Raw genomic sequence first — 20,558 nt, forward strand, 5'->3', positions numbered from 1 at the left:
TTCCTTCACTTTCCGGCGTCTGCGCAGAGACGTAATGAAGTTTGTCCCGCGTCGCTGTCCGTCCGCTCTATAGCTTTTCTGCGTGCGCGTGTTCCCGGGTCTTGGGTGACGGTAATGGCATTCCTGTGTCAGCGGGACAGCTACGCCCGGGAGGTGCGGCCTTTTGGGAGGGGGATCTGATGCTGCCCCACCGACAGGGCGGTTTGGGGAAGAGGGTGTGAGGAGATAGGCTTCAGTCTCCGAGTGGAGAAGGCTTGGAGTTTATTTTCTCATCTCTCTCTGCCCAGTTCGTCACCACCGTGGTCTCCTGTCAGCCGGCGGAGCTGCAGACCGATGGGAGCAACGGCAAGAAAGAAGCGCTGAGCGGTTTCCATGTGGTGTTGGAAGACACGCTGCTTTTCCCTGAGGGCGGGGGACAGGTACCAGGCTTGTCCCCTCAACCTGACCCAATAAACCCCTAATTTCTTCGTCCTCGGGCGGAAAATGCTCTCCTGTCCTTCTTAGCCGTAATTAATTCAGATGGACATTAGTTCAATTCATTTTATTATTCATTTAACTTTTTTTAAAAACCAATAAATACCTAGATACAACACACTCAGTATTATTCCAGTCTCCAAAGATCAAGGGGAACAAGACAGTGTGTCTGCATACATAACTAGAGATAACCATTGCCCAGGCACAAATAATGTAAATAAAAATAAAGCCAAGTAAAGGGAGTGATAGGATGCTTTCCTGAATAGGAGGCAAATTATTTCAGTATAGTCCTAAATGAAGGGAGGAGTGACCATTGCAGTTATTTATCTGATGGTGCTGGGAAAGGGCTAAGATTCTAGGCAGACAGTACAAAGGCCCTAGATGAGAATTAGCATAGTATATGTGACAGGGACAGAAAAAGAAGCCTCTGAGGAGTTAAGGAAAGGTAGATGGGTTACAGTAGCAAAACAGAGGACAGCCATTTCTGTGTTCTAATGGAGTAGAGACTAGAGGTGTGAACGCAATGTAGCCCTGTGCAGTGAAACACTTGAGTAATATCCCCTACTGGGAAGGCTGAAGTAGGAGGATCCCTAATTCGAGGCCAGCCTCAGCAACTTATGAAGACCTATTTTCAAAATTTAAATATAGGACTGAGATGCTGGGCATGGAGGTGCAAGCCTGTAATCCTAGAGATTCAGGATTCCAAGGCAGAAGGATCAAAAGTTCAAGGTCAGCTTGGGCAAATTAGAGAGACCCTATCTGAAAAAAAAAGGGCTGGGGATGTGGCTTAGTGGTAGAGTGCTCCGGGTTCAATCTCCACTACTAAAAAAAAGTAAAAGCTGGATTGTATTTTAGAAGTAAAGTGTTCCTGGGTTCAATCTCAGTACCACAAAAAGAAAAAAAAAAAAGGTAGATTGTGAACACAGAAGATTAGAACAGTAACACCAAAGGTTGGCATTATAGAAGAGATTTTTCTAGCAGGAATAATATCATAAAGGCAGCAAAGGATGAAAGAATTTAAGTCTCTTTAGTCATACATAGTCTAATATGCTTGGACCCTATAGGGTATGTTGATGACAGGCTAGAGATGATATTGATAAATTTATTGGTTCTTACATAGAGAGGTAATATGGGAGCTGGGGTGGTAGCTCAGTGGTAGAGTGCTTGCCTAGCATTGGGTTTGATTCTCAGTACCACATATTAAAAAGTAAATAAATAATAAAAGATCCATCAACAACTAAAAAATATTTTTACAAAAGAAGTGACATGTGAGATCATGTTTAATAGATTTGCAAGTGAGAAAGTTTCAGTTTCATATTAGTGTCATCATTATAGTAATTTTTTTCAACATGGAGGTTTCCTGATCTGCTAAAGGAAAATCTATAACTTCAGGTATCTGTAAAAGGTCTTGTTTTAGACATCACTTCTTTCAGGAAATCCTCCTTGATATCCTAAGACTTAGGTCTCTTTCTTTTCAGCTTCTCTAACACCATGTTTATTTAAATTCTGTGGCAGTTTGTAGATCTTATTGCAATTGACTGCATGTCTGTGTTTTTCTGTAGACTCTTAAATTCCAGGAGGGATCCCTATTGTTTACATTGTATTCTTGGGCTGGCACAGTATCATAAGTACTTGGTACTTTTCTAAATGAATGAATATTGTTGAATCTAATTCTAGCAGCAGTGCAGAAGATGGAATGGTTGAAGGCTGGGAAATTCACATAATTTTAGAGACTATTAAAGATAAAAATTTAGGCTGGGCATAGTGGCCCATGCCTATAATCCCAGTGACTCAGGATCTTGGGGCAGGAGGATCATAAGTTCAAAGCTAGCTTCACCAACTTATGCCCTGTCTCAAAATAAAAATATGAAAAAGGACTGTGGAAGTGGCTCAGTGGTTAACACCCCTGGGTTCAATTCCTGGTACCAAAAAAAAAAAAGGAATTTGATACACACCTATAATGTCAGTGATTCAGGAGGCTGAGGCAGAAGGATTGCTAGTTTGAGGCTAGTCTCAACAAATTAGGCCCTAAGCAACATGGTAAGACCCTGTCTTAAAAATATAAAAAGGACTGGGGATGTAGCTTAGTAAGTGTCCCTGGGTTCAATCCCTCATTAAAAAAACAAAAACAGGGGCTGGGGATACAGCTCAGTTGGTAGAGTGCTTGCCTTGCATGCACAAGGCCCTGGCTCTTCAATCCCCAGCACCACAAACAACAACAGCAGCAAAAAAACAACAACAAAAAAAAACCACTAAACGGTGAAAACAGTTAGGATAAAGTTTCTTTGGGTTTTACTAAAAATCAAAAATCTTTTTTTTTTTTTAAATATTTTGCAGCTATTTTTATTGAGATAATTGTAGATTCAAGTGTCATTTAGTAGAACTACCACAGAGGAGTCCTGAGCACCTTTTCCCCAGTTCCCACCATTGTAACACCCACCATCTTTTTTTTTTTAAAGAGAGAGAGAGAGAATTTTAATATCCATTTTTTAGTTTTTCGGCAGACACAACATCTTTGTTTGTATGTGGTGCTGAGGATCGAACCCGGGCCGCACACATGCCAGGCGAGCGTGCTACCGCTTGAGCCACATCCTCAGCCCCAAAAAATAAAAAATTTTTATTGCTATACTTACAGTTTCTTTCTGTTCAAATTCTATTACTCTGTCCTGAAAAATAAAACACATGTGTTCAGAGTAAGGAGGACAAAGAATCCTTTTGGAATAAAGTGGGCCTACCTCATTGGGCATTGCCTTCTCCTCCTTTAGGGAGGTCAAATTTAGGGTCTGTCTCTCATAAACTTTCCCTAGAGAGTCTTTGTATCTAGGAGGTATGGTGAGCCCTGTCTTCTCCTTGATTACTTCTTTTCCCCAGCCTGATGACCGTGGTACAATCAATGACATCTCTGTACTGAGAGTGACCCGCCGGGGAGCCCAGGCTGATCATTTCATACAGACACCTCTGGCCCCTGGGAGCCAGGTTCAGGTCCAGGTTGACTGGGAGCGGAGGTTTGATCACATGCAGCAGCATTCAGGTAAGTGAGGCAGGATGTGGGACATCTGGAGGTGCAGTTGCCATGTATTAGACTGTCATGATGATTTGAGATGTAGTTTGGATTCTCTAGGAGGTAACCTTTTGGAAGAGACAGAATCAGCTCTGATTCAGGCAGAATATTATATGTTTTAAAAGCAAAATGAACAATTTAAGTAAAAATATCAGACTAATTGCTGGTTCTAAGTATTACCAATTTCCAACTTGATATTTCTACCTGAATGTCTCACAGGCTTTTCAAACTCAAAATGTCCATCCTTGTTTTCCATCAGGATCCTGTATGTTTAGTCCTGGGCTTCTGTGTCTACTATGCCTGGCTGCATAAAGTTTTTCAAAGGCTTCCTTTAGTTCTTTGTGTAAAGCCAAATTTCAAATCCTAGAATTTGTTTCAGATGCTCTTTTGGGGATAGCTAATCAATCACTATGTTCTTTTGGTTTGTCTTCTAAATATCTTTTCACTTTGTTCCATTGTCAAAGTAATCATCCTAGACCCAGTTTTCACTGTCTTGGCCCTAGACCTTTGCACATTCAATCTTTCTCTGCCCTACCCTGTTTTCCACACAGCAATCAGAACAACCTTTGTGTTTTTTTTTTTTTTTTTTTTTTTTTTTTGTACTAAGGATTGAACCCAGGGTCTTCCACATAGTACAGAGGAATCTGTTTTATTTTTATTTTTTCAAGGTACTGGGGATTGAACCCAGCGGTGCTATACCACTGAGGTATATTTCCAACCCTTTATTTTTCTATATTTTAAAAAAAATTTGAGACAGGGTCTCAGTAAGTTGCTGAGGCTGTCCTTGAATTTGCCATTCTCTTGGCTTGGCTTCCCAAGTCACTGACTGGGATTATAGGTGTTCACCACCACTCCAGGTACAGAACAGTCTTAAAAAAGGAAATGTGGGGCTGGGATTGTATGTAGCTCAGTGGTGGAGAGCTTGCCTCACACGTATGAGGCACTGGGTTCAATCCCCAGCACCACATAAAAAATAAATAAAGTTATTGTGTCCATCTACAACTAAAAATATATATATATTTTTTTTTAAAAAAAGGAAATGTGGTTGTGTCAATCCTTTGATTAAAGTTTTCTTTTCATTTCTTTTTTCTTTGGGGTGAGAGTGATGTTAGTGGGGATTGAAGCCAGGACTGTACCACTGAACTATATCCTTAACCTGTTTTATTTTTTATTTTGAGAAAGGGGCTTGGTGATCCTCCATGCGCCACCATGCCTAGCTGCTTAAAGTTTTTCAAAGGCTTCCTTTAGTTTTTTGTGTAAAGCCAAATTTCTCATGGCCTACAAATCTCTGCTGTGGCTGCCCTTATCTACTGCTCTAGTCTCATCTGGTACCTCTCTCCCTCTTGCGCTGTATAACCCAGGAGTGCTTTACCATTGAGTTATATCCTCAGCCCCCCTTTTTAAAATTTTTTTTTGTTTTTTGAGACAGGGTCTCACTTTGTTGCTTAGGGCCTTGCTAAATTGCTGAGGCTAGTCTTGAACTTGTGATCTTCCTGCCTCAGCTTCCTGGATTGCTGGGATTACAGGTGTGTGCCACCATGTTGAATGCAGGCCTTGCACATGCTAGGCAAATGCTCTACCATTGAGCTACATCCCCAATCCTATTTTATCTATCTATCTATCTATCTATCTATCTATTTATTTATTTTTTTGAGGTGCTTTGGATTGAACCCAGGGCCTTGTGCATATGAGGCAAGCACTGTACTAACTGAGCTATATCCCCAGCCCATATTGTATTTATTTTATTATTATTATTATTATTATTATTATTATTTGGCAGTGCTGGGGATTGAACCCAGGGCCTTGTGCATGCAAGGCAAGCATTGTACCAACTGACCTATGTCCCTAGCCCAATTATATTTTATTTTGAGACAGAGTCTTGCTTTGCCCAGGCTGGCCTCCCTTTGTTAGCCTTCCAAGTGGCTAGGATAACAGCCATGTGCCACTAGGCCCAGCTTCTTCAAGGGCTTTGACTGTCTTGTTCCTTCTTCCTTCATAGTTAATTATTTCTCCCCTTCTTTCTCCTCTCTTTCCTTATTGTCATCATCAATTAAGAATGCTGCTGCATCTCTCATTCAAGCCCTGTACTTTGCCTGTGGAAGGTACTCAGTAAATATATGTTGAATGAATGAATATTATACATTGAATTTGAATTAAAATCCTGCCTCTGATAAGCTATGTTGCCTTGGCAGATTCTTGTGAAATAGCATGATAAAACATCTTGTAGAATTCTTGTGATGATTTTCAATAAAATATCTAAAGTGATTAACCGGGTATTCAACAAGGAGAATTTCTGTGATATATCATTTGGGGAATATGTGGCTGTCTGGGTTTTTCATTTTTCTCGTGTCTCTTGCTCCATGCTTAGGGCAGCATCTCATCACAGCAGTGGCTGACAGTCTATTTGGGTTGAAGACAACATCATGGTGAGCAGGAGGCACGGGACTAACTGTAGGGCATTGATACTAGCTAGGTCTGTTCCCTATAATAGGTTGGGAATAGGAGGATAAAAGAAAGGGTAGTCTTCAAAATTGGCTGTGTTCTCGTATTCTTAAAGATTGGGTGGAGGATTGACCTGTGTTTTTTAATGGTGAGAGAAGAGACATCTGCCTTTGCTTGGGAAAGAACATGGACTTTGGAGCTCAGAGATCTAGAGGGTGAACCCGCCCCTACCACATACTGGCAGCATGACTTTGATCGTATTTCTTGTTAACCTTTACACCCATAAAGTAGGAACGACAATTCCCTACCTTGAGGGATTTTTGTGAGGATTAAATAAAATAATTTATATGAGCATTCTTTTGCAAACTTTTTTTTTTTTTTTTCTATATTAGGGATTGAATCCAGGGCCTCACACATGCATGTTGCACTGCTGAGCTACATCCTCAGCGCTTTCTATTTTTTGAGACAAAGTCTTGCTGAATTGCCCAGCCTGCCCTCAAATTTATGATTCTCCTACTCTAGTCCCCTGAGTAGCTGGGATTAAATAGATATGTGCCACCATGCCCAGGACTTTGTAAACTTTATTGTTGTAACATCCTGTGACCACTCATTCTCTTCTGGCAGGGAGTTAGGGAGACTCCGGAGTGTAATTGAGCTGGACAGCCCCTCTGTGACTGCAGAACAAGTAGCTACAATTGAGCAGAGTGTCAATGAAAAAATCAGAGATCGGTTGCCTGTGAGTGTGCAAGAACTGAGCCTGGATGATCCTGAGGTGGAGAAGGTGAGGGGAGAGGCAGGGGCCTGGCTTCTGTTGAATGGCTTTCCAAGGTCTCATCAAAATTCAGACAGCCCTTCTCTCTCCCCTCTATTCCAGGTGAGAGGCCGGGGATTACCAGATGATCATGCTGGACCCATTCGAGTTGTTACCATTGAGGGTGTTGATTCCAACATGTGCTGTGGGACTCATGTAAACAATCTCAGTGACCTTCAGGTAGGTGTGGAAGGACTGTTGAGTAGTTTCAGGAGAGATTATTGGGTCCTAGGGGATTACAACAGGGCTGGGAATGGTAGAGGGGTCAATTAAGGAGTCCTAAATGGAATCTTCTTCATTGCTTTAGAGCTGGGGAGGAGTTCTAGGTCTCTTCTGTCCCCAGGTCCCAAGACCCACTGTGGTTTATCCATGTTTGAGTGTGTTATCCCCTTCATGTAGGTCATAAAGATTCTGGGTACTGAGAAGGGGAAAAAGAACAAAACCAACCTGATATTTCTGGCTGGGAACCGGGTGCTGAAGTGGATGGAGAGAAGTCATGGAACTGAAAAGGCACTGACCACTCTGCTTAAGTATGTCCCCTTTAGTTGCTTCCCCTTCCTCAGGTCCTGGACACCTTGGGGCTTAGCTCTCCTATCTAAGATAGACAGATTAAGTTCTTACTTCTAGGAAGTAAGATGCAGCCATAAACAATAAAGTGCTTTGGATAATAAACCAGAGCCACACAAAATGGTTTGTTCCCTTGTATCCTTTCTCCCACTTGCCTAAGGGGACTCCTCAAAATATTCCCAGGTCCCTATCAGGCGTCATTAATTTATACCCCTAATGCTGGATAACCAGTTTGGCTGGTCTCTGCTGACCCCTAATGCTGGATAACCAGTTTGGCTGGTCTCCGCTGACCTTTCTTTGCAGGTGTGGAGCAGAAGATCATGTGGAAGCAGTGAAAAAGCTCCAGAACTCCTCCAAACTCCTACAGAAGGTGATTTATTCTTTAGAGAGTGAAAAGGGCCTAGGATCTGCCTATAATAGACTCCAGACTCAGCCCTGGGCCTAAGCAGGGGGCTTAGATGGGGTTTGTAGAAGGGGATAGTGAAGGGAGAAGGAGGAGGAAGAAAGTTGGTGTTCTCTTGTGTTATCCTTTTTATCTGTCTACTTATCACATCCATTTCAGAATAACCTGAATCTTCTCAGAGACCTGGCTGTGCACATTGCTCATTGTCTCAGGAATAGCCCAGACTGGGGAGGTGTGGTCGTACTACACAGGTAAGAAATTAGGAGCTAGAGAGAATGCAGAAGGCTGTGTTGGGCTTCGGCTCAGCATCTCCCCTGTGTGCAGGGCACAGTAGGAGGTGGGTTGCTCACTGGTATCCTCAAGGCTGAATAGACCCGTAGGCCCTAAAGAAACCAGATTTTCTGGGTTTGATCATAGCACTTTACTGTAACCTTGTAACTTTCATTAACACCTTCCCTCTCTTCCTTCACCAGCTAATAGATCTCTTATTCTGGTGAATCCTATTTAAGGGAGACAAAAACAAACGCTTCCCTTATTTCTGAATTGCTAAGGCTGAGAAAGATATTTTGGTGGCCTTCAGTCAGAACTCTCTCTTTGCTAAGGGGTCTGGGACATTACATGCTGAAACAGGCAGCAGTGAGACCAGCCTCATGAGGAGCCAGGCTTCCTGCAGTTTTACAGCAATCACTCCAGCCTGAATCTTATGTCTGTGTCCTTCGTCCTAGGAAGGAGGGTGATTCTGAGTTCATGAATATCATTGCCAATGAAATTGGGTCAGAGGTAAGAGGAATATGAGATTCTCTACTCTGCCCTAAGTAGGGACCTAGGGACATACAACTGAGGAGTATTAATTTAGCTGAAGTTCCTCCATATTAACACTTGAAGAGTAGGGAACAGAAATTCATTCAGTACTGTTTTGTTAGCGCTGTCTTAGGAACCAAGCTCTGTTTTAGGTGTTGAGTTACATCTATGCTCTTAATCTTTCTGGGGGCATTTATCAGCTTCTGCGCTCCTTTTATCTGAGCTTTAGCTTCACAGAGCCATCTGATTTGTGTGTGCTGAAATATAGGGTAGCTGGGTGTGGTGGTACATGCCTGTAATCCCAGATACTCAAGAGGCCGAGGTGGGAGGATTGCAAATTTAAGGCCAGCCTCAACAACATAGGGAGACCTTGTCTCAAGAAAAAGAGTGGGGGTGGTTTGACAAGCCTTTTAAAGGTAATCCCAACCATGTTGTTCTGCTTCTGGCTTCACTTACTCTTCCTCATTCTGACAGTCTATAGCTTAGAGATTGTAAAGTCTCTCTTTCACAATAACTCTAAAACCTTTTTTTGGAATACCTTAAGTGGGTCAAGCATTGTATATTTCTCTCTTCATAATTCTTCTGTGTAGACAGTACTGATTCTTAAGGGGCTCACATTCTAGTGTGGGAGACAAATGTGTTTATCCACGTTTATAATTTGATAAATGCCAGATGCAGCAGGGCACAGTGGTTCATGACTGTAATCCCAGTGGCTCAGGAGGCTGAGGAAGGAGGATTGCAAGTTCAGAGCCAACCTCAGCAAAAACAAGGTGCTAAGGCAACTCAGTAAGACCCTGTCTCTAAATAAAATACAAAATAGGTCAGGGAATGTGGTTCAGTGATTGAGTGCCCCTGAGTTCAATCACTGGTACCCCAAAAACAAAAAAAACACAGAGGCAAAAGAGCACATTATCTGAAAGGATGGGGAGGCTACAGTGGAGGAGCCTTGAAGATTGCTTAGAGGTCATCAGACAGACAAGGGAGCAGAGGCAGCCAGGCAGAGGAAAACATGGTGATTTAAGCAGTAGCAGCCCAGGGTGCTTGGTGGGCAGAAGGTTGGAGAGTTGATGGGAGTCAAACTGTTAGAAATACCAAGGTGCTGAGCTGGGAATGTGACTCAGTGGTAGAGTGCTTGCCTGGCATACATGAAGCCCTGGGTTCAAGTCCCAGCACTGCAACAAAAAAAAAAAAAAAAGGGGAGAGAAATACCAAGGTGCTTCATGAAATAAAATGTGCTCAAAAGAAGATAGCAAAAATTGCTCTTCTGCAGAAGGGTGTGCCCCCAGAAGGAATCTTGAGGGGCAAGTACACTTGTGCGGGGAGTCCCCCTGCTTTTGTCCCTAATGAAGTACTGTCCCTTGCTCTGATAGAACAGTTCAGGGTTATAATCTACACATTGGCTAATTTTAAAATGGTAGTGGGGTGGGGGAAAGGGAAAGGCTATAATAAAAATGGCTACAGTTGGATCCAATTAAGGCTAAATGCTATATTCTGAAAATGGACTACTGAACTTTCTTTTTCACAAGACCACAAAAGGCATATTATGCTTGGTCCTGGTCACCAGCTTTCTGCCTCCTACTTAATGATTAGCATAAATATTTTACTCTCAAAAAGTTTCTTGGCATTAGTGAAAAAGGTGTGGAGGGGCTGCATCATCATTCATCAGCAGCATCACTGGTGGTTTAAGGGGAGATATCTGTTTTTTGGGTTTTGTTTTTTGTTTGCTTGCTTTGTAACTGGGAATTGAACTCAGAGGTACTTTACCACCGAGCCACATCCTTAGGTATGCATCACTGTGCCTGTCTGATGGGAGATATCTATCCTTGGAGACAGAGGAAAGTCCAGGGTTTAGGGGAGTTGACCCCACATATGCTCACCTCTTTGCTTTACCTCCTAGGAGACCCTCCTCTTCCTAACTGTGGGAGATGAGAAAGGTGCTGGGCTCTTCTTACTGGCAGGGCCAGCAGAGGCTGTGGAAACCCTGGGGCCCAGGTAATGCTATATAGGTTCTGATGCTACATGGACTTTCTTGTGTGAGAGGAAGAACATGTAAGCTACTAATTTAATAATACTGCCCTGTACCTGTTAATAGGGTTTTCATATCTGCCATCTCCTTGATTCATATTGTAGACACGTGAGGTATGCTGAGCGGAGATGTTCTCACCACTACCACTCCTGGTTTGACAGGAGTGTATCATGTGCCTGAGGTCTCACAGTTAAAGTGGCAGAACTGAGACTTGAACCCAGCTCCTTTGGCTCCAAATTTCCTGTGCTTATATATTTTCTTTTAGAAATTTAGATTCCAGTTGGACGAAGAGGCAAACACCTGTAATCCCAGCTACTCAAGAGGTCAACCTCAGCAATTTAGCAAAACCAGTCTCAAAAAATAAAAAGGGCTGGAGATACAGCTTAGGGGTAGAGTGTCCCTGGGGTTTGATTCCCAGCGCTGTAAAATAAATAAGTAAACAAACAAACAAATAAATAAATAAATAGAAAAAAATGAGAACTTTGTTGGACTTCTTTACCCTCGTAAAGAAGTTTATATGTTTCTATTTTAAATTATCTATAGATTATATATCGAAATATATAACCCAAAATCTTTTTGGCATTAGGGGTTTTCAGAGTCCTTACTACTAGCTCTGGAATATGTGTTCATCAAAAACATTGAAGGACCATGTAAGAATTTATAGTAGAGATTAGTAACAGGCAGCCATATGTCGCATACAGACTACTTTGGCCTGGCCTTGTGAAGTGTTTTAAATTTTCAGATTAGTTGCTACTTTTTTTTTTTGTACTGGGGTTTGGATTTAGGGGTGCTTAACCACTGAGCTTCATCCCCAGTCCTTTTCTGTATTTTATTTTGAGACAGGTCTCACTAAGTTGCTGAGGTTGGCCTTGAACTTTTGATCCTGCCTCAGCCTCACAAGTCACTGGGGATTACAGGCACGCACCACTACACCCAGCAGTAACTCTGGGTCCACACACCTACATGATAGTAGCTATGAGGAACTGAGCTGCCGTACTCCCCAGATAGCACAGGACTCTCCAGTTTGCCACCATCCCCACCTCCCTCCTGGCTGTGTCACTGCTGCTCCCCACAGCAACCCCTTGTCCCTAGTATATACTCATCCTGCTCCCTGGAGATTACCATAATTTATTTTGCTTCCATGTATAGACATGTTTCCAGTTATTTGTTTTCTTTTCTTTCTTTCTTTTTTTTTGTGATTCTGGGGCAGTTATTTACTGTTATAGCAAACTTGGTACATATCGTGTACATGTGCAAGTATTATGAATTTTTTTTAACTCTTTAAATTGACATTGACATATATGTTTATGGTATATAGTGTGAGAATACAGGTATGCAATGTGTGATTGATCAAATCAGAGTAATTAGTGTTTCCATAACTCTAAACATTTGTCATTTCTATTGGGAAACTTAGAACTCCCCTCTTCTAGTGCAAGTTTTTGTGTGTGTGTGTGTGTGTGTGTGTGTGTGCAAGTATTTTTTTTTATTTTTGGTGGTCCTAGGTTAGAACCCATGGCCTTGTACATGCCAGGCAAGCACTCTACTAACTGAGTGATAGTCCCAGCCCTGTGCAGGTGTTTTTAAGAAGGACTTCTAGAAATTATTATTCTTCCTCCCCTAGATCCCAGGGCCGCCCTTGTGTTTTTGTGTTTTTTCCCTCAAGGACCAGCTCTCTGACTGCATCTCTGTTCCTCAGGGTGGCTGAGGTCCTGGAAGGCAAAGGAGCAGGGAAGAAAGGCCGCTTCCAGGGCAAGGCCACCAAGATGAGCCGGCGGGCAGAGGTGCAGGTGCTTCTACAGGACTATGTCAGCACGCAGAGCGCTGAGGAGTGAGAACTCAGAGTGCCCACTCCCTCTGACCATGGAAGGAGTCTCTTGGACAATAAAATAATGTGACTCAAAATGGTTCTATTACCACTTAAATTTATATGACTAATTTGTACAGTATCCTCCAGTGTGCTTGTGTGATTAGCATCTGTTTGTGAATAAACAGTTTTCTGATTTGGTGCCTATTAGGCATAACCTACATGAGTGGGCATTATGTTGATGACATGTGCTGATTTGTCTAAGCCTAGCTGAAACCTTTGTTTTTTGAGAAACATATTGTCTACAGAGAATACAAGTCAGTCTAAAGGCTTTATCCATGACTTAGTCTCATTCATATCTCCTTGATTGCTTTTCTTTCTTTCTTTTTTTCCAAATATTTGTTTACTTGTATTTTGGTACTGGGGATCAAACATAGGGCCTTGTGCATACTAAGCACATGCTCTGCCACTGAACTACACCCCTAGTCTTCTATTTTTTTTTCTTATTCTTTTGCTAGTGTTGTAATTTAGAACTAAAAGGTATCAATGACTTTGCAAATATGTCATGAAATCACAAAACTGTGAAGTAGTAAGATGCTGTTAGGCTAGAAAAGGATATACCTTGCACAATACAAAGACAGCTTGTGAGGCAATGTTAATATTAGACAAACTCAACTTTTTTTAAAAAATATTTTTTAGTTGTAGTTAGATATGATATCTTTATTTTATTTATTTTTATGTGGTGCTGAGGATCGAACCTGTGGCCTCGCACATGCTAGGCAAGCAGTCTAAAGCTGAGCCACAATCCCAGCCCCAGACAAACTCAACTTTAAGGCAAGGATTATTATTAGAGATCAAGAGGGACTTGTAATGATAAAAGAAAGTTCTAGGGCTGGGGTTGTGGCTCAGAGGTAGAGCGCTCATCTAGCATGCAGAGGTACTGAGAGTTCAATCCTCAGCACCACATAAAAACAGAGGTGTTATGTCCACCTACAACAACAACAACAAAAAATATTTTAAAAAGTTCTAAATTTGTAGGCTTTTTGTTGTTGTTGGTACTGAGGATTTAACCCAGGGCACTTTATTTTCTATTTTCAGACGGTCTCAATAAGTTGCTTAGGGCCTAAGTTGCTGAGGCTGGCCTTGAACTTGGAACCCTTCTGCCTTAGCCTTCTCAGCTGCTGGGATTACAGGTGTATGCCACTGCGCTTGGCCTAAATTTGTACACATCTAATAGCCTTACAATATATAAAGCAGACATTGACAGATCTCAAAGGAGAAATTAAGAAATAACATAGTTAACTGAAAATGTAAAGTCATTTTCAGTAACTGATAGAACAAGTAGAAGCATAATGTCATGGTTAAGAGTCTTGCCAAATTGCCCAAGCTTGCCTCAAACTTTTGATCTTCCTGCCTTAGCCTCCTGAGTAGCTTAGACAAACTCTGAACATTTAGGAGCAAAATGGGGGTGTTGAGGATATAGCTTAGTGGTAGAGTGCTCCTGGGTTCAAAATAGGTAGTGAAGTCTAAGAGTGAAATGGGGATGTGGCCCAGTGGTAGAACATTTGCTCAGAACAACAGTCATAAACCTGGATTTCGACAGGCAATCCTGGATGTCTGGTTTCCTGCCAAGATAATTCCTGAGCTTCAATTACTTGACCTGAAAAGGTGGATGTGAACATAGTGTCCTAAGAAAGAAGGAACACTCTGAAATAACTAGGAAAAGACAAACACTTGAACAGATTTTGTGGAAGTGGTAATTGTATGAAGACAGGAAAAATTAAGCAGCAGTTTTTGAACTGATGATGTCATTTCAGGCCTATCATAGGAATAGTTTGTCAGTGTGTGTGTTCAGGAAAGGGAGTGAATTGTCTTTTTATTTGCTATACTGGGGATTGAAGCCAGGGATACTCTGTCACTAAGCTTCATCCTCAGCTCTTTATTTTTTTATACCTTTATTTTACTTATTTATGTGGTGCTGAGGATCGAACCCAGTGCCCCACACATGCAAGGCAAGCGCTTTACCACTGAGCCACTACCCCAGCCCATCAGCTTTTTATTTTTTATTTTGATACAGGGTCTCACTAAATTGTCAAGGTTAGCCTCCTCCCTCAGCCTCCTGAATTGCTGGGATTACAGGCAAGCACCTGGGTGTGTGTTTGTTTGTTTGTTTTTAATATTTATTTTTTAGTTGTAGCTGGACACAATACCTTTATTTATTTTTTGTGTGGTGCTGAGGATCAAACCCAATGCCTCACACGTGCTAGGCGAACGCTCTACCGCCGAGCCACAACCCCAACCCTGAGTTTTTTCCTTTTTGAACAGTGAAGGAAGGTTTATTTTTGGCCAGGAATAGGAGTAGCAGGGAGAAAGGCTCATAGATCAGTTTCTCTGTGAATTGTCTTTGATGAGGTTTGCCAGAAAATAAAGCAGAATGAGTTTGTTTATTGGAGTGAGAGTTTTATATGTACATACACACACACACATTATATATTCTTAAGTATTGTTTTAACACACTTTTTATTTGGTACTGGGGATTGAACTCAGAGACACTTGACCACTGAGCCACATCCCAGCTATATCTTGTATTTTATTTAGAGACAGGGTTTCACTGAGTTGCTTAGCACCTCGCTTTTGCTGAGGCTGGATTTGAACTTGTGATCCTTCTGCCTCAGCCTCCTGAGCCGCTGGGATTACAGGTGTGTGCCACCGCACCGGTTTTAACACCTTATAGCCTAGAAATATTGAGAAGTACACATCTGTTATTCAGGGACTTGGGAGGCTGAGCCAGAAGGAATTGCAATTTTGAGGCCAGTCTTGGCAACTTAGATTCTGTCTCAAAATAAAATTTAAAAAGAGCTGGGGCCGGATGTGGTGGTGCACGCCTGTAATCCCAGTGGCTGGGGAGGCTGAGACAGGAGGATTGCAAATTCAAAGCCAGCCTCAGCAAAAGCGAGGTGTTAAGCTACTCAGTGAGACCCTGTCTCTAAATAAAATACAAAATAGGGGCTGGGATGTGGCTCAGTGGTCAAGTACCCCTGAATTCAATCCCCAGTACCGAAAAAAAAAAAAAAAAAAAGCTGGGGATGTAGCTCAGAGGTAGAATGCTTTTGGGTTCAATCCCCAGTACCACCACCCAAAAAAAAAAAAAAAAAGATACACCTCCTTGGGCTGGGGATGTGGCTCAAGCGGTAGTGCNTGCTCCACCACTGAGCTACAACCCCAACCCTCCTTAAGATATTTTTAAAAATTGCTGAGAGTAGATTTTAATTGCTCTCACCACAAAACATAAGTGATTTAGGTCATGCATATGTTAACTAGTTCAATTGAGTCATTCTACAATGTATACATATTTCAAAACATGTTGGGCTGGGGTTGTGGCTCAGTGGTAGAGTGCTTACCTAGCATGTGTGAGACACTGGGTTTAATTCTCAGCACCACAAATAAATAAGTTAGTAAATAAGGGCCACTGACAATTTAAAAAAAAATTTAAAACAAGCAAACAAAAAAATCATGTTGAATCAGGTGTACACTGGTAATTTCCAGTTGCTGGGGAGGCTGAAGCAGGAGGATTGCTTCAAGTTCAAGTTCAAGGCCAGCCTTGGAAACTTAGTGAGATCCTGTCTCAAAATAAAAAATTAAAAGGGCTGGGCATGCAGCTCAGCAGTGGAGCACCTCTGAGTTCAGTCCTCACTACTGGGGAAACAAAAGTTGCTCCTCTTTTCATAACACCCAACTTATAGTTTTGTTGTTATTGTTGACTTATGCATATAATAATGACAATTAATATATTGAGAGTTTAGCATGTGTCAGACATTGTATGAAGCAGGAGTCACACTCAGAAACAATATAACCAATGTCCCTGTTCTTATGTTCTTATTACAGACATGGAGAAGAAAGGTAAGAAAAAACAAGCAAATGTAAAATTCTAAATTCTGTGGCACTAAAGAGGAGAAGAACAAAATGAAGTAACAGAGAATATTGGCAGGGATAGAGCAGAAGAGGGTTGTGGCAGTCACAGGAGGCTTGGGGAGGATTTAGTTCCTCGTGATTTCCAACATTCAGGCCATTGCAAATAAAGCAGCGTGTTTACTAGGCAAGCATGCGGTTTTTCCTTCCCACCAGATGGCCATTCCTGAGCCCTTTCTTTATTCCGGAGTTGTAAATTGTCTGCCACCCCCAACAGTGATTAGTGTCTTGAAGATGTTGCTGGTTCATCAATGAATGCTATATATATTGGGCACCTTCCATGTGGTAACTACGAGAAGCCATGGGACTGGGGCTGTTGCTCAGCAGCAAAGCACTTGCCTAGCATGTGTGAGGCACTGGGTTCAATCCTTAGCACTGCATAAAAAATAAATAAAGGCATTCTGTCCATCTATAACTACACACACACACACACACACACACACCACCACCACCACCACCACCACCACCAAAGCCAAAAGTAAGACTGACATGACACTTGCTTGTGTTGCTGTCACCCAAATGAGCCTCTAGGCCTTTTCTTCTGACCCAGTAAAGCTGAACTCTCTCCTTGTAGAGGGTAAACCTTGTGTTACATCTCAGCAGAAAGAGGGTGACAGGGCTGGATATATAGCTCAATGGTAGAGCACTTGCCTAGCATGTGAGAGGCCTGAATTCAATCATCTGCACCCCCCCACACAAAAAAAGAATATTTATCTTTAAATTTAAATTTCTTCTGCTCTTATAGTCTATCTAACTTTATCTATATCTATATCTATATGGTTGATTTAAAAAATTGTTAACCATAGTTTCAAATAGTGAAGGGAACTGTACATTTTTTTATTATTATTGTTTGGTATTGCTTAATTATTGGTCAGAATAAGCCAATTATCAATTGGCTTATATAGCAAACCCAGGCATTGTCCCAAGCAAGCATTTTATTTATTTATTTAAAAATATTTTTTAGTTGTCGATAGACACAATACCTTTACTTTATTTATTTATTTTTATGTGGTTCTGAGGATCAAACCCAGTGCCTTACACATTCCAGATGAGTGCTCTACCACTGAGCCCCAACCCCAGACCCCCCAAGCAAGCACTTTATAAAAAATGACTGGTTAACTGCAGTGGCCACATGCCTATAGTCTCAGCTACTTGGGAGGTTGAGGCAGGAGGATGACTTGAGCCCAGGATTTTGAGACCAGTCTGAGAAGAACAGACTGTTTTAAAAAAAAAAACCCAAAACATTGACTCATTTGGGGCTGGGGTTCTATATCACTTAGTGGTAGAGTGAGGGCTTAGCTTTTGCAAGGCCTGGGTTGGACCCCTAGCACACACACACACACACAAAAAAAAAAAAAAAACAACCAATGAAAACAGAAACAACATAAACTAACCCGAAACAAACAAACAAACAAAAAAGTCAACTCATTTAATTCTCATAAGGACCCCATATATCCTATCATCACCCTCATTTTACAGGTGATGATATTGAGGCCCAACGAGAAGGAGCTGGCCTGAGCTTGCTCAGCTATCCACCTAACCATAGAGTGTGAGGTCTCCCAGTAGCGTGTCTTCTAATGTAACTAAAAAAAGCACACAAATTATATACGACTGGTATCTTTTCTATTTTAAAAACCTGCATCTCCCTCTCAAGTGGAATTTTGGGACCTGGGGCATTTAAGGATCTTGAAGCTGCTGGCTGCTTCTGGGAAGGAAAAATAACTAAGTAAGCGAGCTATAAATAGAGGTGAAACCTTCCATTGTAATGTTGCCATGTGGTCTCTAGTTTGGGGCAGGTATGCATGTTATAATACTGGAACTGAAAAGCCAAGGGGTTAACTCTTTATGGGATCCTGAAGACTCTAATTCCCTATACTTAATTCTCAACCTGTGTATCTCTCCCTTTCTGTTACCCTGGGCTCTATTTTTTATGGAGATAGTATTAAGTAAATTTCACAAATGGCATTAGAAAAATTGTATTTTTCCATTTTGGGGACCTTGGTGTAGATTACCACTTAACTCAAAAAGGGCTGAAAAACCACCTTGCTGAAAAAGTTGAGCTCTTCAGTTTTTCTTTGCCTTATCATTGCTGTCTGTTATCAGCAAAATTAACTCATCCTAGAGTTTTGCATAAAATCATTTTAAATTTCTTCTGCTCTTATAGTCTGTTTTTTTTTTTTTTTTTGCCCCAGATCAGGGACCTTTGGCCATATTGGTTCCAATGCTCTGGTACCAACCTTTGTAATTTAACAGCAGAGGGTGCTGTGAGCCTGTGGTTGCCAATGCCGGTATCAAAAAAATAAAAAAACAAAAAGGCAAAATCCCTGCCAAATGTGGCTTCTGAAGACCTCATCCTAGGAAAGTAGAATACACAGGCATTTCTCAAAACACAAGGGAGGAATCCAGAGACAAGTCGTAACCTTCTGGCAATTATTTCTCATTTCGATTTTCTAAGAGATGGGGTTCTTGCTATGTTGCCCAGATTGCTCCCAAACTCCTGGGCTCATGTGACTCTCCTGCCTGGGCCTTCCAAGTGGCTGGGACTATAGGCATGGCTATCATACCTGGCTTTACCAGTTTTATTTTTAGGGAGTTTCAGTCCTTCTCTAGTTTTCTTGCTGAGGCCTTGCACATAATAAGCACAGACTCTACAACTGAGCTACACTGTCATCCTATCCCATTATATCAATGCTTGATTTCCCCCCCACCCCGCCCCCCATACTGGGGATTGAATTCAGGGCACTTTACCACTAAGCTATACTCCCAGCCCTTTTTATTTTGAAGTAGGGTCTCACTAAATTACTTAGGGCCTCGCTAAGTTGCTGAGCCTGGCCTTGAATTTGCCATCCTCCTTCCTGCCTTAGCCTCCCAAGTCACTGAGATTACAGGATTTCAGGCATGTGCTACCAACTCATGGCTATCAGTGCATGATATTTTATACATTTTGCTTCAACACTCTAGCAAGACCAGAGATTCCAAATAATTCTGGGCCCTAACTTAATTCAGAAAACAACACTCATCATTCCTCTTTCAAAGGCTCCCTCTGAATTCCATTGTAATAATTCTATCAATAGTTACAATAGTTCTTTTCTGTTTTGTTTTATAAGCTGAGATTTGAAGGTTATCTCCTAATTATCTCTCCACTTTCCTGAAATTCTGGATCTTTTTTTTAATATTTATTTTTTAGTTGTAGTTGGACACAATATTTTTATTTTATTTATCTATCTCTATGTGTGCCAAGGATCAAACCCAGGGCCCTGCACGTGCTAGGCGAGCACTCTACCACTGAGCCACAACCCAGCCCCTGAAATTCTGGATCTTTAACTATTTTTTTTTTCTGTTTCTTGTCTTCCTCCAGCCCTTTTACCTTTTGATTGCTGACAAAAATTAACAATGATGTTCCATATTTCTGGTTAGTTCAGTTATCCTTTGCTCTTGTGCAAATTTGCTTTGTAAGAATATAGATGTTCCCTAGTGATAAATCAAAGGTGATATATTTTTATAAAACTCTTTATCTTTCATGGCAAGATGCACTGAAGAGTTTATGATATAACCTGATGGACATGCCATCTAATTATTCACTACTTCTTATAAGCATATGGAAGGTCTATCTCAGAGAGTTGGCTTCTGCTCTTTCTGTGTGGTTTTATAGCCACTGTGAAAGAGATGGATATAGGGATGCAGAGTAGACTTGGGTTACAGAAGAGGAAATTTGTGGCTATAAAGGCTGGCCTCTGATGGCATTAGCAGTCACTTGGGATGCAAACATTGACAGAATTCTAGACATGAGCAAAACAGATACTAGTCAACAAACAAAATCCATTATGGTTTGATTTGTTGAGTGTACTCCAGCAAAACAAAGAGAAGAATTCTTGAAAGACAAAAACATAGGGTATAAGGTAGCAAAACTAAGGACTACAGGTCAAAAAATTGCAGCCTAGTTGGGCATGGTGGAGCACCACTGTAATCCCAGCAGCTAGGGAGGCTGAGGCAGAGGATCACAAATTTAAAGCCAGCCGCAGCAATTTAGTGAGGCCCTAAGCAACTCAGCAAGACCCTGTCTCTAAATAAAATATAAAAAAAGGGCTGGGGATGTGGCTCAGTGGTTAAGTGCCCCCGAGTTCAATCCCTGATACAAAAAAAAAAAAAAAAAAAAAAAAAAAGAAAAAAAAAAAAAGAAGAATAAAAAAAAAAAAAAGA

The 20,558-nt window shown here is 41.4% G+C and overlaps 1 protein-coding gene across 3 annotated transcripts; it reads left to right on the forward strand.

Moving 5' to 3' along the window:
• On the forward strand, window positions 1-12,610 carry Aarsd1 (alanyl-tRNA synthetase domain containing 1). 3 transcript variants are annotated; one of them, XM_015495642.2, is made up of 12 exons: window positions 2-153; window positions 288-419; window positions 3,346-3,505; window positions 5,904-5,961; window positions 6,602-6,758; window positions 6,852-6,968; window positions 7,188-7,318; window positions 7,659-7,725; window positions 7,918-8,009; window positions 8,484-8,538; window positions 10,457-10,551; window positions 12,282-12,610. In XM_015495642.2, the coding sequence occupies exons 1-12, from the start codon at window positions 115-117 to the stop codon at window positions 12,415-12,417; spliced, it is 1,239 nt and encodes a 412-aa protein (XP_015351128.1). In that variant the 5' UTR covers window positions 2-114; the 3' UTR covers window positions 12,418-12,610. The 3 variants fall into 3 exon arrangements, with proteins under 3 accessions (XP_048646744.1, XP_015351128.1, XP_048646751.1); XM_048790794.1 differs by lacking the exon at window positions 10,457-10,551 and having other exon boundaries at window positions 12,282-12,424; XM_048790787.1 differs by lacking the exons at window positions 8,484-8,538; window positions 10,457-10,551 and having other exon boundaries at window positions 1-153.
• Window positions 12,611-20,558: the final 7,948 nt, after the last annotated feature.

The sequence above is a fragment of the Marmota marmota genome, unplaced genomic scaffold (assembly GCF_001458135.2).
Source record: "Marmota marmota marmota unplaced genomic scaffold, marMar, whole genome shotgun sequence".
Lineage (NCBI taxonomy): Eukaryota > Metazoa > Chordata > Mammalia > Rodentia > Sciuridae > Marmota > Marmota marmota.

Excerpts from the sequence above, each read along its gene's own strand:
- Aarsd1 (XM_015495642.2), top strand. The coding sequence starts at position 115 with ATGGCATTCCTGTGTCAGCGGGACAGCTACGCCCGGGAG. Across the intron at positions 6,969-7,187 it reads ACAATCTCAGTGACCTTCAG|GTCATAAAGATTCTGGGTAC; the intron begins GTAGGTGTGGAA and ends CCCTTCATGTAG. Across the intron at positions 8,010-8,483 it reads GGTGTGGTCGTACTACACAG|GAAGGAGGGTGATTCTGAGT; the intron begins GTAAGAAATTAG and ends CCTTCGTCCTAG.